This window comes from Mauremys mutica, chromosome 17 (assembly GCF_020497125.1).
Source record: "Mauremys mutica isolate MM-2020 ecotype Southern chromosome 17, ASM2049712v1, whole genome shotgun sequence".
Taxonomy (NCBI): domain Eukaryota; kingdom Metazoa; phylum Chordata; order Testudines; family Geoemydidae; genus Mauremys; species Mauremys mutica.
In genome coordinates, this window is record NC_059088.1 from 18,794,383 (window position 1) to 18,811,871 (window position 17,489).

Consider the following 17,489-nt stretch of genomic DNA (forward strand, 5'->3'; position numbering starts at 1 on the left):
CGCTAGATGGGAAGGTGCTGGTTGCAGAGTGAGATGCAGTCAGGAGACACTGTGTGCATGGGGAGTGTCTCCATAAAGGGGCAGCGCTCGGTGCAGAGTATAGGAAGGGTTAATAATAACTGCAGGGTGGTGACAAGTTGACATCCGGATCCAAAGGGGAATTCCAGACTCTGCCCCTGGGACGGGATTGGTTGAACAAGTTTCCACTCCCACTCCCACCTCCACTCCCACCTCCACCTAGGGGGGCAGGTTTCAGGGCAGAGCAGTCCAGGGCCTCCCACCTCCCTTCTCCACATTCCTGCTCCTCTGGGTCACTCTGCAGGTGAAGAACATGGAGAAGGTGCAGCTTTGGCTCCTCATCCTCGCTGGCCTCTCAGGAGCCGTCACCCAGTCAGGTAGGGGCAGGCGGCAGTGCCAGGGGCCGAGCCCTGGCTGGGCACAGAATGACACAGCTGAGCATGGGTTCCAGCGGGAAACTGAACAGCCTCCCTCACAGTACCGAGGGCGCTGGGTCCTGTCAGAAATGCCCTGGCAGTAGCCCTGTCCCGAGCCCTGGTGTGTCATGCTGCTGCAGGGGTGCAGTGCACAGGCTGTCCTGGGGGGGGAGGGGGAGCAGTGCCCCATCCTGGGCATGGCAGAGAGCATCACCAGGGCAGAGTGCAGCAGAGACGTGGGGGAGCACTGTCCAAACGCCTCCGACTGGGGAGCCCCAAAGCCCGAGAGCGTCTGGGTCACTGAGTCTGGCTCCCATGTGCAGTGCCGCCGGCTCCCACTGCGTTCTCACTGTGACGGGATTGGTCGGGCTGGAGCCTTTGGCCCATTACGCGAGATGCTACAGCCCTCTAGCAAATCTGAGCCCTCTGATTGGCTGCCTGCCCCACTTGCCCACCTCCTGGGGCAGAAGAACCAACCACTGCTGCCAAGGGCGCCAAGTAGGTGGCAGGGGGCTGTTTCTAGCTGTTTGTAGCTCTTGTGGCTGTGGAGAAAATTTCAAAATGTGACCCCAGCGCACCTTAAAAGCTCAAAAAGCAGAATGTAAATTAAAAAACCACCAGATCTATTATTTTTACATAATCTCATTATTTTAAAGCCAGTTTCATGATTTTTGGTGAGCCTGATTCTTGATTTTTGGACATTTGGGGTTGGCAATACTATGAAAGTGACTCGAAAGTGTCAATTTCACTCCTGTTTAAAGTTATTCTCTAGTCTATTATTTGTAACACCCCTAGAGCCCCAGGCAGGTGCAGTATAAACTCTCGGGGCTTTGCCCTAATAAGATGTTTCCATAAATTAAATGATCTATTCCAAGCTTGATGAACTGCAAAAAAGTGGTAGAAAGTCACCTAGATTTTTCTACAGTTGTTTCAATTGTTGTATTCAAGGGTTAGTAATAAAGTATGAATTTACATGAACATTTTAAACCTAATCAGTGTCCCTTAAGTGACTTGACACAAAATGTCAGAACGTGTTAGTATTAGAGCTGAGTGGGTCTAATGTTTATTTATTTTTCTTTCTTTATATAGGAGTTAGAAATTCTTATCTGACAGGAGCACTGTATCTAAGTCAGTGATCCCCAACCTTTTTCGTCTGGCAGGCACCAGACGAAGGACCGTGGCGGCGGTTGAGCATCCACCGAAATGCTGCCGAATTTTGGCGGCATTTCAGCAGATGCTCGACCGCCAGCCAGGATGCGGGTGCATTTAGATGCCCCCTTGGGCACCACGTTGGGGATCCCTGATCTAAATTATCTGCAAAAAAAAAAAAAAAAAAAAAGCCGAGAGTTTTCAGGTGCCCAAGTAGCCTCTGGAATCATGGTTAAAGTTGTCCCTCACCACCAAAATCTGAAATGGCCCCTGACAGCTGCTTCAGGCAGAGCTCTCCCCTCTCCACACATAACAACCCACGGTCAAGGGACAGGGGCGCAGGCCCCAGCAGCTCAGGGCAGCTCTGCCCCATCCCCTCCTGGGAGCTATGGGGATGGGATGGCACCACTGCCCCTGCCCACTGTGGCACCCTCCTGGGAAGGGCCAGAGGAGTGTGAAGAGCCCCTCTAGGCATCCCCCTTCCACAGTCTGCAAGGGGAGGGGACCCCTCTGCAGCCCCCTACCCCCCACAGGTCTGAGAGAGGGGGGTGAAGAGACCCAGAAGGAGCACAGGTGGGGCTGGGGGGGCTGCACCAAAAGGGGGGACTGGGGAGCAGCATTAATTGCTGGGCAGGGGATGGGCAGATGTGGGGGTGAGAGCTCTGGCAGCCAGGGCCAAAATCAACGTAGTCAATACATTTGGGAGGGGGGCAGCACTGATTGTCACCCCCACATGGGAGAGGCAGGGACTGACAGACTGAAAACACAATGTCACCCTTCAGATAAAAGCGCATGATTTCGAAGGTGCGACTCAGGATTTCTGATGTGAGGAGGTTGGCCGGCCGGCCGGCCTATGTCTGGGGTGCTTTTGACCATGTTCCCCAGACTATATGTGTGTACCCGGGGGTGTCTGGCCTCTCCGAGCCCTTTCCACTCCTCCCTCTGCCACTGAGGTGCAGGAAGCTCCTTTGGGTAGCTCTGAGCCAGGCTGTTTTTGTAGATTCATGGATCACCAGATAGCTAGTCTGACCCCCGCATAGCACAGGCCAATGACCTGCCCCAAACTAATTCCTGGAGCAGAGCTTCTAGAAAAACATCCAATCCTGAGCTAAAAATTGCCAGCGATGGAGACTCCACCATGACCCCTGGGTGTCTCCCCACCCCTCCATGGGTGTGTCCCTTATCAACACGCCCCTGGGCATCTGTTCACACTGACGAGAGGGAGGAGACTGCCCCTGCAAGGCAATGGTTGCGGGAATGTGGGGGACAGGGCTCTGGGACGTTCCCGTGTGAGAAGCAATACTTGGGATGTGGCAGGCCCCGTGCTGGGAAGCACTAGGAGCTTTGGGGAGTTCTCACTTGGGTTGCCTAGTTCTTGTTCTCCACAGCCCCCCTGCCCCCCACACCAGCTTCCTGTTAGATTCTGGTGCTAGTCAAACCTTGGCTTTGACTCAGAGCATGTAAGCAGTGGTGAGCTGGAGACGGTTGGCACTGGTGCTAAATTTAGAAGCCGGTTTAGAACCGGTTGTTAGGGTTACCATACAGCCAGCAGCCGCTGCTGCTGCTGGGAGACAAGACACCTCCTCTGTGCAGCTAGAGCGTCTTTTGCCCCCGTTTGCCCCGCAGCCCCCCTAGCCTCATCACCCCCAATTCCTCTCCCTCCTGAGCCTCGTCACCCCCAGATTCCTCCCCTCCCCCGAGTCTTCCCCTCCGAGTCTCGTTTTACCTTGGGGTCCCGCAGGCTGATTGAATCAAACTGCAGCTCTCCTGCCCGAGCTGATTCAATCACTCTGCGGGAGCCCAAGGTCAGATGAGACTCGGAGGGGAGGAATCCGGGGGTGACAAGGCTGGGGTGGGGTGGAGAGGAATTGGGGGTGAGGAGGTTTGGGGGGGCTGCGGGGCAAACCGGGGAAAGGTAGCGCTGGAGCAAAGGACTCTCGGCTCTTCAGCTGCACAGAGCCCAGGTGTCTTGTCTCCCAGCTACCTCTGCTGCGAGGGGAATCAGACTGCGGCTGGCAGCCTGCGGAGCCCAAGGTAAGAAGGGGAGGGGAAGAATGAGAGAGTGACGGGGCTGGGGAGGGGGAGGAATCGGGGGATGACGAGGCTCGTGGGGGGAGGAATTGTGGGGTGACGAGGCTGGGGGGGGGGTGGGGAGACAGGGATGGGATCCCAGGGTGGCAGTGAGTTGCCTGTCTGTATGTTCTAAATAATAGCTGCTGTTACCCGAGCAAAATCCTCTCCTCTACATTTCCTTTCTATTTTTGCCTCATTTTCTCCAGTCTACAGTTCTTTTTTTAAAGCCTATATTATCTATTTGTGTTAATCTGTCTATCTGTTTCAGACAGGGTTAAATATGTAACTTGTTTTACATAGAAAAATATCTAGAGAGATAATGGTAAGACTATCACCCAGCATTCTAAAGAGGATCTGTCCTTTACACTTTGTGACTAGGAAAAACAAAACTTGTCTTTGAATTTTATTAACCAATGTAATTACTTTTAACACATCAGGAAGAAAGGCAATGATTTTAAGACCTGTTTGTATAATAATGGAAATACTATAGTTTCTCACTGGCTAACTGTTAAAACATCATTTCTTTTGTTTACAGCCACTGGCAGTAGCTATATAATCCCTTACCCCACAATGGTGTTCTGTAACATTTGCCATGGCTACTGTTTAAATTCTTGCCAAGCTTTTCATCATATCCACAGAACAGAGATTAAATTCATGTAACTGCTAGCTTCAATTCATACTAGTGCTTGTAAAAACTGCTTCATCAAAGCTCTTAGTTCAATTTTGCAATAAATATCAGAATCCAATAAAGACTATTAAATCTGACTTATTGGCTACATACGTATTTGGAGATGCAGTCAGCTATTATTCAACAGTGAGTTTCGGGGGGCGGCTGTCAGGGGGCAGGGGTGTGGAGGGGGTTGGGGCAGTCAGGGGACAGGGAACGGGGCGAGTTGGGTAGGGGGTGGAGACCTGGGAGGGTAGTTAGAGTGGGGGGATCTTGGGAGTCGGTGGTCAGGGGACAAGGAGCAGGGGTGGGGTTGATGGATTACAGGTTCTGAGGGGGGCAGTCGGGGGCAGGATGTGGGAGGGTGTTGGATGGGGAGGACAGCTGTTTTGGGGGGCACAGCCTTCCCTACCTGGACCCAGATACAATTTTGCAACCCCGATGTGGGGGCCAGCTTCAGGAAGTGTGGGACCCAATTTGAACAGTTTTGACAGGGCCCCGGCAGGGATGAACTTAAAAAAAAACATGTAAAAAAACACGTGGGGCTTACTCACCGGGCGGCGCTCCAAGTCTTCGGCGGCACTTTGGCAGCGGGTCATTCACTCCTTCTGAGTCTTCGGTGGCACTGAAGGACCCGCTGCCAAAGTGCTGCTGAAGACCCAGAGTGAATGAAGGACCTGCTGCCAAAGACCTGGTAGGGAACCGGTTGTTAAGATTTTGGCAGCTCATCACTGCATGTAAGGGTGAGGTAGGGGAGACCTGGCCATACCCCCAGACTCTCTAGCTGGTGCTGTACGCCAGGACAGAGCTGCACTGGCAGAGTTAAGTGCGGGCCCAGAACTGACATAGCAGGAGCCGCACCCAAAGATTGACCCTGACAGTAGGGTTGCCTGGTGTCCGTTTATCGGCCAGAACATCCGGTCAAAACAGGACCCCGGTGATTCTGATCAGTGCTACTGCCTGGGCTGTTAAAAGTCTGTTTGGCCACAGTGGGGCAGGCAGGTTCCCTGCCCAGCTCCACAAGGCTTCCAGAAAGTGGCTGGCCTGGCCAGCTCCTAGACAGAGGAGTAGCCAGGGGGGCTCTGTGTGCTGCCCCTACCCGCAGGCGCTGCCCCACACCGTGGCCAATAGGAGTTGCGGGGGCGGTGCATGCGGGCAGTGGCAGTGTGTGAAGCCACTTGGCCGTGCCTCTGCTTAGGAGCCAGAGAGACCTGTCACTGCTTCCCGGGAGCTGCCTGTGGTAAACACCGTGGGGAGACTGCACCTTGCACTCCAACCCCCTGCCCCAGCCCACAGCCCCCTCCCACACTCCGAACCCCTCGGCCCCAGCCCAGACCTCCCTTCTGGACCCCAAATCCCTCATTCCTGGCTCCTCTCCAGAGCCCTCGTCCCCAACTGGATCCCTCACCCACTCCAGCACCCTGAACCCCTCATTTCTGAACCCACCACGGAGCCCAAGCCCACAGCCCAGAGCCTGTACCCCTTCCCACACCCCAACCCCCTGCCTCTGCCCAAAGCCCCCTCTCACACTCTGAACACGTTGGCCCACCCCACAGCCTCCTCCTGCACCCCAAACCCCTTATGCCCAGCCTCATTCCAGAGCCTGCATCCCCAACTGGAGCCCTCACTCCCTCCCGCACCCCAACCCCCTGCCCCAGCCCAGTGAAAATGAGCAAGTGAGTGAGGGTGGGGAAGAGCGAGCTACCACGGAGTGTTGGGGAGTCAGGGCCCTGCACCCCTTTTCCCGAGATTCACTGTGAATCTCAGCCAGCCAGTAAAACAGAAGGTTTATTAGACGACAGGAACACGGTCCCAAGCAGAGCATGTAGGTACAACCAGAACCCTTCAATCAAGTCCTTCTGGGGGGGTTCAAGGAGCTTTAGACCCCAGCTTGGGGTTCCCTGCGTTGCATCACCCAGCCCAAACTGACACTCAAAATTCCTCCAGCAGCTTTCTCCCCCCTGCCCTCTGCTCCTCCTCTACTTTGTTCAGTCTCCCCGGCAGAAGGTGTCACTTCTCCCCACCCCTCTCCTGGCTCAGGTTACAGCTCAGGTAGCTTCCTTCTCACCCCCAATGTAACTCCCTGGCAACATTCCCAGGTCAAATCCACCCCGCTCCCTGCTCCGTCACACGAGCGATGTGTGTGTGGGGGGGTATGGAGTGAGTGGGGATGGGGCTTTGGAGAAGGCGTGGGACTTCAGGGAAGTGGCAAGGCTGGGACAGGGCAAGGGTGTTCAGTTTTCTGCACTTAGAAAGTTGGCAACCCTACCTGACAGAGCTGTGTACGGTGGGACTGGAACAGCAGGGGGAGGCCCAGGGCTGGAAAAGCTAACTGCCTTGGAAACATTAGAATGACTTGTCTTAGTAAGAAGAGTGTCAGCCTGATAGAGAACCCAGCCTTTTCCTCTCACTTCTCCACACAGATCTCTATGGGCAGGTGTTTGTTTTTCCAAAGGAGTCTGCTGATGCCCACGTTATCCTGAACATGAATAACAATGGTCCTCTGCAGACCTTCACCGTGTGTCTGAGATACTTCACTGACCTGACCCGGTCCTACAGCCTGTTCTCCTACGCTACCAGGGCGAGAGACAATGAGATCCTCCTCTTTAAAGAGAAGCCTGGGGAGCTCAGTCTGTACGTCGGAGGCGACCTGGTCACCTTCAAAGTCCCAGAAGGAACAGACACAAGCACTGGGTGGGTGCATGTCTGTGCCAGCTGGGAGTCCGCCACCGGCATAGCCGAGCTCTGGGTGAACGGGAACCCCTTACCCAGGAAGGGGCTGAAGAAAGGCTACTCTGTCAGCGACCAGGGTGTGATCGTCCTGGGGCAGGAGCAGGACTCCTTTGGGGGTGGATTTGATGCCAAGCAGTCATTTCTAGGGGAAATTGCTGATGTGTACATGTGGGACCGTGCCACCCCAACTGCTGCAATGCAGGCTGCCAATGACGATTCGCAGCTGCCCACCTCCATTGTGGGCTGGGGCAGTTTGCAGTATCAAATAAAGGGTTACGTGGTACTGAAACCCACGCTGGCATAAGGTCCTATTGAAATGCAGTCTTGCCTTGGGAACAGGGGCCTGGCCATCCAGCTCCAAACCCCATCGGTGCATGACAGAGAATAGTGATGCACACACTCCAGTGGCATCTGAGCAAAACTAGTGTCAACCTCTGCTCTTGTGAACCCTGTGGGCACAGTGTGAAATCAACCAATCCCTGGTGTTTGTGTCATTTGAGCATTTACCTGTGTCTAAAGCCTGGTATGATTCTGTAACCCAATAAAGGAGATGATTTGCCCCTCTGCAGCCTGTGGTGTATTGAGAATCCCCATACAGCTCCACTGGGCACAGTCTAAGAATGAGAATCCAGGTTGTCCAGGTTGTGACCCGTTGTGTCAGAGGGCTCTGAGAATTCTGGGTTCCTAATGTTCATGGCCACCACAGGAGTCAGTTCTTCTGTGTGAGACCCAAACAAGAGGATCCTGTTCAATATTAATACACACACAGGAACCCCACAAATAGTCCCCATTCCATAGTGTTACAGGATCCCCGGGGTACAACCTGAAACTGGGGTACCACTGTGCCCCTTTAACTCTCCAGCCTAGGCTCTCTCTCACAATGCTTTGCTAGTAACAAGCAGCAAACCCCTCTAAGCACTGTTATCATTCAGTACAACAGCACATGGAGCTCCACACCCAGCTAGACTGCATGAATGCTCCCCGAGCCACTCACAAATCACACAGAGAAAAGTACCAGCAATCTCCCAAGCCCACAGCCTTGCAGCCCAGAACTGTACTGTCTTGTCATGGTCAGAAGCCTGACCAGTGTAAATTCCTTACCCAGTCTGCCTCTTCCTCGATGTGGAGCGAACACACAGTAGCTTTTGTAACCTGAGCTGAGATTTCCCAAGCATTTCAACTAAAACCCATTGTTTTATATTTTACCTAAAACAGATTTATTAACTACAGAAAGATAGATTATAAGTGGTAAGCACAAAAGGTCAGAGATAGTTACCAAAGAAAATAAAAGGTAAGCACACAGTCTAAATCTTAAACCTTATTAGACTAGGCCAGGGGTAGGCAACCTATGGCACGTGTGCCGAAGGCAGCACATGACCTGATTTTCAGTGGCACTCACACTGCCTGGGTCCTGGCCACCGGTTCGGGGCTCTGCATTTTTATTTAATATTAAATGAAGCTTCTTGAACATTTTTAAAACCTTATTTACTTTACATACAACAATAGTTTAGTTATATATTATAGACTTATAGAAAGAGACCTTCTAAAAACGTTAAAATGTATGACTGGCACGAAAAATCTTAAATCTGAGTGAATAAATGAAGACTCGGCACACCACTTCTGAAAGGCTGCCAACCCCTGGACTAGGCAGTGTTTGGATCAAGCAGTTCTCTCACCCCACTGGATGTTGCAGGTAGGTTATAGCCCTAAATACACAGGTTTCCCCTTTAAGCCTGGGACCAGTCTCCTCAATTCAAGTCTTTGTCTTCTCAGTGTTCTTGTTGCTTCCCACGTAGGTGGGGAAGGAGAAAGGTCAAAGTATGATGCCACTGTCCTCTATATTATATCCTCAGTCCATGTGCCTGGAAAACACTAGGCCAGACATGTCCTGCTGGGCTTTGCTGACTCACAGGGTTGAGCAATCCCCCATTGTGTGGTGCTTCTCTTACAGAATTGTAAATCCCTTGTTTACAACTCCCCTGCTGATTAATGGTCACTTAACACCCTCCTGGGAATGGATCACCACCTAGCAGTAGAGACCGTCAAATTTATAACATATTCCAGTAACAATCATACAGCAAAATCTCATAACTTCATACACAATAACAATATACATATTTGAACAGAACAACGGGTTTCAGAAGATCATGACCTTTCATATGATATCTTACATGGCATGCTTTGTTTGAAATAGATCATCGCCTGTGCCAGAAATGATTTATCCCTTAATCTGGTGTCAATTCAAGTCCCTTGGCCACCAAATTCCCTTTGTGGAGCCAGTTACACCTAGAATCCTGGTGCTGTCAATGGTGGTTATGCTTAATGCTGCCTTGGGCGGTACCTGACAAAGGCTCACGGGAAGGAGTGTGACAGAAGGGAAACGTGGTTGGCTCTGGATGCCATGTTGCAGTTTGGGTACAATCCAGGAACAGGTCAGTCGCCTTATCTTCCATGCATTGCTTTGTAGCCTTTGCTTTAATTTAAAGTGAATTTTAGTGATATTATATTACATCATTGAGGGTTTGGCTTTGGCAGCTACCGTCTCAAGTTCAATAGAGTTATCTCTGCTTGTTTTAGATCTAGAGCTCATGGAAACACATGAAACCATAGGCAAGTAACACAGACAATCACAAGAACAACCTCCGCTATCTTTTATCAACTTTATTAAAGTTACCAACAAAGATATGAATGTCCCAGCATATATAATGCCTAAATATACCCATGCACCAATTATAACTGCAGACATACTCACATCCTCCTAGATACTGTTAGAGTCTGATGGCTCTCTCACGGATTGATCATCAGTCGAGGGAACCAGGCACCCCCTTTTTATAAAGTGATTCTGTCTATACCTAGATTCTGCATATGTCCATGAAAGTGTCAACCCTCTTTTTCCTTAGTGGTCTGTGTCCCCCAGAAATATATGGGACCCCAACTTTCATAGGTTGTGTAGGTTCTCTTTATTCTCATTAGCATTGACACGCATCCTGTACTGTGTGGTTAAGACACATGTTGGAGACAGATGTGCCTCTACAGCATTTTTATGATTTAAAATTAATCTTCCATTTACTTTTTGCAATATTACCACTTGTTACCTCTTTTCCCATAGTCTTAGGGCATTGGCTTATTCTTCAGTTACTTACTTATGTCGCATTTCTTAGCTCCAAGGCCTAAAATAGCAAAGCTAAAGTTCTGCAAGCCTCAGCCTACGGGTCTTGCACTTTAGCCTTTCTTACTTAGATATCTAATAAATGGTTCCTTCTAAATACTGATCAATCTTATCCTTCTATAATCCTACACTTTAACCCTATTTAACATATGATTATCTAGGACATAACATGTTAATTATAACATCACAAAATAAAATTACAATAAATTAAAATCGTTGGCTACATCTTTGAGACAATTTCTGACTGGCATGGCCTGGTCCTCTCCTGCCAGGACAAAGCTGTTCACACCAGTCCAGCTACAGCTGTGAGCTAATAGACTGGACCAGTTGCAAAGCTGACTGAGCTTGGCACTGATTGGACAGACAGAAGCAAACAGAGACTGTCGGATGGGCTGAAATGAGACATCAGGGAAGGGAGTAGCAGCATTCTCAAACTGGCATCCTAGAAGTTGCTGAGGCCCCAGGAGTTCTGAGCCGATGGTTTGAGGTCCTCTCTGGACCCTTGCTATGGTCTCCCTGGTTCCTAGGTTGTGTACCTATGGACTGGGTGTAGGGGAAAAGCTCCCCAAAGTCTAGAGGCAAATGGCTTGCACAAGCCATAGGTGAGTTTAATTATGGTGTTTGTAACCTTTGGCAAAGGGTTCCCCAAAGAAATGTCCAAAAGGGGTGTGGCCAGCCATCTCCATCCCATCCCAAGGTCCAATCAGAGATGGTTTCTGGTCCCTCTTGATACAGATCTGCTAATGCACTTCCCTGGCAATCACTAAGCTTATCCTGGCCTTGGGAATCTCAATCTATGGCTATTCCAGTCCAAACAAAATCAATTAACAAAACCTTTTGGATTCTGCTCTCTGCTTGTTCCAATTGTATGTTTACAGAGCAATGTGGTTATGAGTCCAAATGACTGTGATGGGGGCTCTCTCCCCCTGAGTGCCTCCAAGAGGCTGGGAGTGGTGCTGCAATCTTTTCCCCCACTACTGGCGCCCCTTGTTGGGCTGATGACCTTGATAGGCAGATCTTCAGTGGCTCAGCCCTCCAGCCAAGTCACACAGTTGTCATGGACCTTGTCTGGGGTAGCAAAGAGTTCACCAAACTGTCTGCCTCCACCAAGATCTTCAGCCCAGTCCCTGGGCCCTTTAAAACTAGCCCTCTGCTTGGGCTTCTAAAGTAGTGTTGCCTTCTTCTCAGGGCTCAGGCTACTTTGCCAGTGGCTGGGATGCGTGTGTGTGTCGGGGGGGCGGGGGGGGACGCAGGCCACTCATGGCTCCAGGTCTAACCCAGGGACACTATAAAGAGCAGACATGGACTCTTTCTTCAATCAGTACCTGCTGCTTCCCTGGGTGTCTTCCCACCTGGCCCTTCACCACCCACCGTGACCTCAGGGTTACAGCTCTCAGGCCCTCTTGCTCCCAGGACCAGGAAATACATCCCATCGATCTCCTGTGGTGGCAGTGGAGCTCCATCCTTCCCCCTATGGCCCCAGGTTGGGACAGACAGGCCTACCCACCCAACCTAGCCTCTCCCCACACAGCCTCTTTGGTCCCAGCCAGGAACTGACTGACCCACCCAGCCATGCCTTGTCCCCTATGACTCCACCCTGCTGAGCCAGGGACCAGACCTGAGTCAAAGTCAGCCCAGCCCACCAACTGAGCTGGTGAGGCCCTGCCCCTCCTTTTATCTGAGCCTGCTGAGCTCTGATTGGCTGCTTCCAGGAAGCCAGTCTAGGCAGGTCTGGAGGATCCCCATCTGCTGCTCCTTCAGGGGGAGGGGAGGGAGGGAGTAGTAGAGCCACAGGGCCTCCAGCAGGGCCCACAAGGCCGGGTGTGCCCTGTGCACCACTCCATTTAGAACAGAGAATCAGCAGTGAGCCAGAAAGAACCTCAGACTGTACAGCCACGGACGCCAGGCCTGGCTGCATGCAACCGGCTCTGGGGAAATGTGGTCAGAGACAGAGCAGCTCAGCTGGATCCGTGGAAGGTGAAGGCAATTGTAGACTTGGAAAGACCAGGAGCCCTCCAGAGACTCTGACCATGATAATATATCTAAGCAAATTCACTTCCCGCTCTACTCGCGGTGGGCAGCTCAGAGGCACCCTGAGCACAGCACGCTGCCTCGCTGCTGTATCTCTGGTGCATTAATACAACAAAAGAGGCTAGCACTGCCTCTGCGGATCTCCTACAATTCACAGCTGAGGGAAAAGTTCCCCACCACCACCCCAAGAAGGAATATGATGGTCTGGGGCTCCGCTGGGCGGCACAGTGGGGCAGTGGTGGGTTGTGCTGTGGGAGAGGCAGCATCTTCCTTCTGCACTGCCTGGGCTGGGAAACAGGTTTGGTTTGGGATTTGCAGTGACTCTGCTCCAGGACAAATTTGGAGTCTAGCTTTGCTCTGCCAGAAATTGCCTGTGGACCCTCCGTGAACCACCTGAAATACTAGGGGCCACACACTCCTTAATTTGTATTAACCAAGCTCATTGCACAGCCCAGGGCTCCTGGCATCCCTCCATCTCCCCAAGTGCCACCTTCCCAGCCCCCTCTATCGCAGGGACTCCGTGCAGCTCCCTCATACCAGGGGCTCTGTGTGGCCCCCAGCCCCTCCTCCCATACCAGGGTCCCCCAATCTCCTTCCCCTGCCAATAGCTGTGTCACTTCTCTTCCCCCACCCCGCATGCTCCCCCTGCCACCAGCATTAATTGCATCCCACCCCCCACTTCCCTCCATGCCAGGGGCTCTGTGTGTCCCCCCATTCCCCTTCCCTCCATGCCAGGAACTCTGTGAGCCCCTCCATCCCCCTTCCCCCCATGCCAGGGGCTCTGTGTGCCCCCCCATTCTCACCTTCCCCCCATGCCAGGGGCTCTGTGTGCCCCCCATTCTCACCTTCCCCCCATGCCAGGGGCTCTGTGTGTCCCCCCATCCCCCTTCCCCCCATGCCAGGAGCTCTGTGTACCCCCCATTCCACTTTCCCCCATGCCAGGGGCTCTGTGTACCCCCCATTCCACTTTCCCCCATGCAAGGGGCTCTGTGAGCCCCCCTGATTCTCACCTTCCCCCCATGCCAGGGGCTCTGTGTGCCCCTCTTCCCCCACCCCCCACCATGATTCCTGACACTGGGATCTGTGTGGACCTCTCTATCCTCCCCTCCCTCCATTCCAGGATTCCCCATTCCCACTCCTCCACAGGGATCTGTAACTACAAGCCTGTGGGTCTGCAGCAGGGTTTGAACACAGGACTTTCAGATCCACACACCATGAGCTTTGGCAGTGGGTGACACATTCTTGGCTAGACACAGGGGTGAAAGTAAGATAAAATACTTACCAGTATGGGGGCCCGGCTCTGGGGCCCTGGAAGGGGTGAGGTCTTGGGTGGAAGGGGTGGGGCTGGGGTCAGCCTCCCCCAACCAGCCCTTCCACGTTGCCCGGCCCATGCCACCCAGGGCTCTCATGGTGATTTAAAGGGCCTGTGGCTCTGGCCGGTGCCACGGTAGCCGTGGCGGCTGGGAGCCCCAGGCCCTTTTAAATTGCCGGGCCCCGGGGCAGCTGCCTCTTTTCCCCGCCCCCCCGTCGGCAGTGGCACTGGGGGTGGGACGTAAAAGGGTCAGTGACATTAAAGCACTGCCATGGCAGCACTTTAACGTGGGCTATGTATGGGCTGGTACCGGCAGCCACTTCTTACCAATATGCCGAACTGGCCCATACTGGCCCACTTTCACCTCTGGCTAGACAGCAGAAGCACATGGTAACCCCTGGGTTCACTTCCCTGCTCTGGAAGTGGGTAGATCAGGTGCTACAGGCAGGACAGCCAAACAGAGATCTGGCATATTCATGCCAAAAGGAAAACTCGTTGATCAGTTTTCCATCAGAAAGGGCTGCTTAGTCGAAATTGTCGAGTTTGGTGGGAACATGTCAATTTCAACAAAACGTCTGAGGGAAATATTTCTAAAAAGATTAAAAATCAACATGAAATAGTTTAACTCAGTTTGACTTTTTCATTTCAAATTACTTTTACATTGTATTGTATTTGCGACAGTGTACCCCACAAGGCTTTATGGAAATATGCTTATGATTGTATATATAATATAACTGCAATATGTTTTATGCTACATATGTCGTGTAACATCTCTCTGTAAAGGTTATGATCTACTGATTCTATTAATCTGATTTGTATGCATGTATCATTGTTGTATTTGAAGCTATGAATATTGGCTGGGCACTGGCTTGGTTTTTAAGTAGCCTTTGTAAAGCATTTGGTCATCTTCTTGAGAAAGGAATGTGCAAATTAAGTGCCCAGTCAAGAAGCACTTAAGAGACAATGGACCTTGGGAGGCTCCAATCCACATAAGAAGTCTACATGAGGATGTTCAAGGCAGCAGGTAAGCAGTGGCTGCTGCCTGTAAAAATTGAGTCATGCATGGACATGTGACATGCCCATGTGACTCCAAAACTCCATCTTGGAGCTGGACTTTGCATAGGGGAGAGGAGGGGGTCTCCACCCAGAAAAGAAAGTCTACTTAAACCCCTAGGAGACCCCTCCATTTGGTCTTCAGCTGGCTAAAGAGAGAGCCTCCCCACCCCCAAGGATACCTGAAAGAGACTGGAACAAAGGAAAGTAACTACAGGGGTGATTGCTGGACCCAGACTAGAAAGAGAGTAGTCTGTAAAAGAAAGCTTACTGGAACTGGTGAGGTTTTATCTTAGACATAGACTTGTGAGTTCTATTTTATTTTACTTAGTAATTCACTTTGTTCTGTCTTTTACTTCTTGGAACCACTTAAATCCTACTTTCTGTATTTAATAAAATCACTTTTTACTTATTAATTAACCCAGAGTATGTATTAATACCTGGGGGAGGGGGGCAAACATCTGTGCATATCTCTCTATCAGTGTTATAGAGAGCAAAAAATTTATGAGTTTACCCCATATAAGCTTTATATAGGGTAAAATGGATTTATTTGGGGTTTGGACCCCACTGGGAGATGGGCATCTGAGTGTTAAAGACAGGAACACTTCTGTAAGCTGCTTTCAGCTAAACCTGCAGCAGTGGGGCACATGGTTCAGATCCTGTGTCTGTGTTGGAGCAGACTGGTGTGTCTGGCTCAACAAGACAGGGTGCTGGAGTCCCAGGCTGGCAGGGAAAGCAGGGGCAGAAATAGTCTTGGCACATCAGTTGGCAGTTCCCAAGGGAGGTTCTGTGACCCAACCCGTCACATTATTATTAATAGATTATTCATTATTTTGATATTATATTACTGTACCCTTCTGCCAGTCAGCACTGGCAGCAACAAGGGCTGGGTTCAGTATCTAGGGGTTCCTTTTCAACAATTCAACACAAAACTGGCCCAAGCCCCGACCCAGTGATCTGGGACTATTACACACCACCCCCTGGGCACCTCTAAGAGGCAATACTTCCCCTCTCGCAAGCACAGAGTCTGAGAGTAGCAAAGAAACTTTTAATAAAAGGAGGGTGTGACGGAGCAGCACCGCCCCGCACTAGCCCCAGCAGCGTCAGACCAGTAGCACTGACGGTGGAAGTGCCGCCCCCTCTGTACTGGGCATGCTCCAAGTGCTCCGGGAATATAAAAGGAGGGAGCTCAGCTCAGTCTGGGCTGGCGGCGCAGGGGAAGGACCTGACCGGGAAGCTCCTGCGAAGGACCTGCCACCGCCCGTGAAGGCGCTGGGGACTGAGGCCTCTCCAGGCCGGCTCGAAGTCCTACGGTGGGAGGAACCCGAGAAGGCAACTGACCTGGAGGCCCAAAGAGAACCTAGGGACTCCTGGGAGACCCCAACTCTCAAGCCAGTAGGAAGCGACCTGGGGGCAGGGGGGGGTGACAGATGGGTACTTTGCCCCTGGTAAGCCTCAGCGTGTTTTGGTAGTGCCCCTGCTGAGCCAGTGACAGGGTCCTACGCCGTGGTTAGGGCCATTGGCTGGGACCTGGTGGAATGGGAGAGACTCCAGCCATTAGACTGTACTGCCCTGCAACCCAGGGTGACCCTATGGACTCTGGCCCCTAGGCACCAGTGCAGCAAGTGCGTGCCTGGGGCATCAAGCCACAGGGGGCGGCCTGCTGGTCGCTGTGAGGGGGGCAGTCAGGCTTCCTTCTGTGGCGTTTCTGCGGGAGGTACTAGGCCCAAGGTTACCCTCCTGCCTCTCCACTGAGCTGCCTAGGGCTGAGTTTGGAATGACAGTGCTCATCTGTGTTGTAAGAGACTGTGCCATTGTCCCAGGGGCTTGGCGTCCTGCCAGCCCCAGTAAATGACCCTTTCAGCTGAGCTGTGCGCGTGGTTATTGGTGACCTGCAGGGCCCAGCGACACGGGTGCTGTGGTCAGACCTCTTCTCCCAGCCTGAGAGAGAACCGGTGGGCGGGGGCGCGTGGCACCAGGCCTTGTGCAGGTGGCTAAAAGGGGGTCTGAACAGTTATCCACGCTGTTTCTTCACGCAGCGCACAGTGAACTTGTGGAACTCCTTACCTGAGGAGGTTGTGAAGGCTAGGACTATAACAATGTTTAAAAGGGGACTGGGTAAATTCATGGTGGCTAAGTCCATAAATGGCTATTAGCCAGGATGGGTAAGAATGGTGTCCCTAGCCTCTGTTTGTCAGAGGTTGGAGATGGACGGCAGGAGAGAGATCACTTGATCATTGCCTGTTAGGTTCACTCCCTCTGGGGCACCTGGCATTGGCCACTGTCGGTAGACAGATACTGGGCTAGATAGACCTTTGGTCTGACCCGGTACGGCCTTTCTTATGTTCTTATGTTTCTTTGGTTGCCAGGTGCCTGCTTTTCAACCAGAAAGTCTGGTTGAAAGGGGACCTGACAATGTCCGGTCAGATGTACTGAGTGGACATCAAAAGGGCAGTTACCGCTGGGTGGGGAGAGGCACCGAGTCATTAAACCTTGCCAGCCCTTACTCAACCAGCCCACCTCCTACCTGCAGGTAGGCTCCTTGTCAGACTGCAGCAGCTCCTGCAGCCCCAGAGCAGAGGGAGGCCAGCTGGTGAGGGGAGGGAAGTGGAGATGATTCAGTGAGGGGAATAGGGCGAGAAAGGAGTGATTGACTGGGGTGGGGCCATGGGGGGAAGAGGTGGACAAGGAGCCTGGGCCTCATGATAAGAGGTGGAGCAGGGGCGGAGCCTTGGGGAAGAGGTGGGGTAAGGGGCAGGGCCTTGGAGGTCTGGTTACCAGCAATGCAAAAGATGGCAACCCTCCCTGTTTCTGAGAGCTACAATGCATCAGTGTGCAGGAGAGACTGATTCCACAAAACATGCTGTC

At 52.1% G+C, this 17,489-nt stretch overlaps 1 protein-coding gene across 2 annotated transcripts; it reads left to right on the top strand.

The window, feature by feature from the left end:
• The first annotated feature begins 246 nt into the window (after positions 1–246).
• Positions 247–7,614, top strand: APCS (amyloid P component, serum). 2 transcript variants are annotated; one of them, XM_044991350.1, is made up of 2 exons: positions 247–395; positions 6,747–7,614. In XM_044991350.1, exons 1-2 carry the CDS (start codon positions 332–334, stop codon positions 7,358–7,360), a joined length of 678 nt encoding a protein of 225 aa, XP_044847285.1. In that variant the 5' UTR covers positions 247–331; the 3' UTR covers positions 7,361–7,614. The 2 variants fall into 2 exon arrangements, with proteins under 2 accessions (XP_044847285.1, XP_044847286.1); XM_044991351.1 differs by lacking the exon at positions 247–395 and adding an exon at positions 3,470–3,617.
• The last annotated feature ends 9,875 nt before the right edge of the window (positions 7,615–17,489 follow it).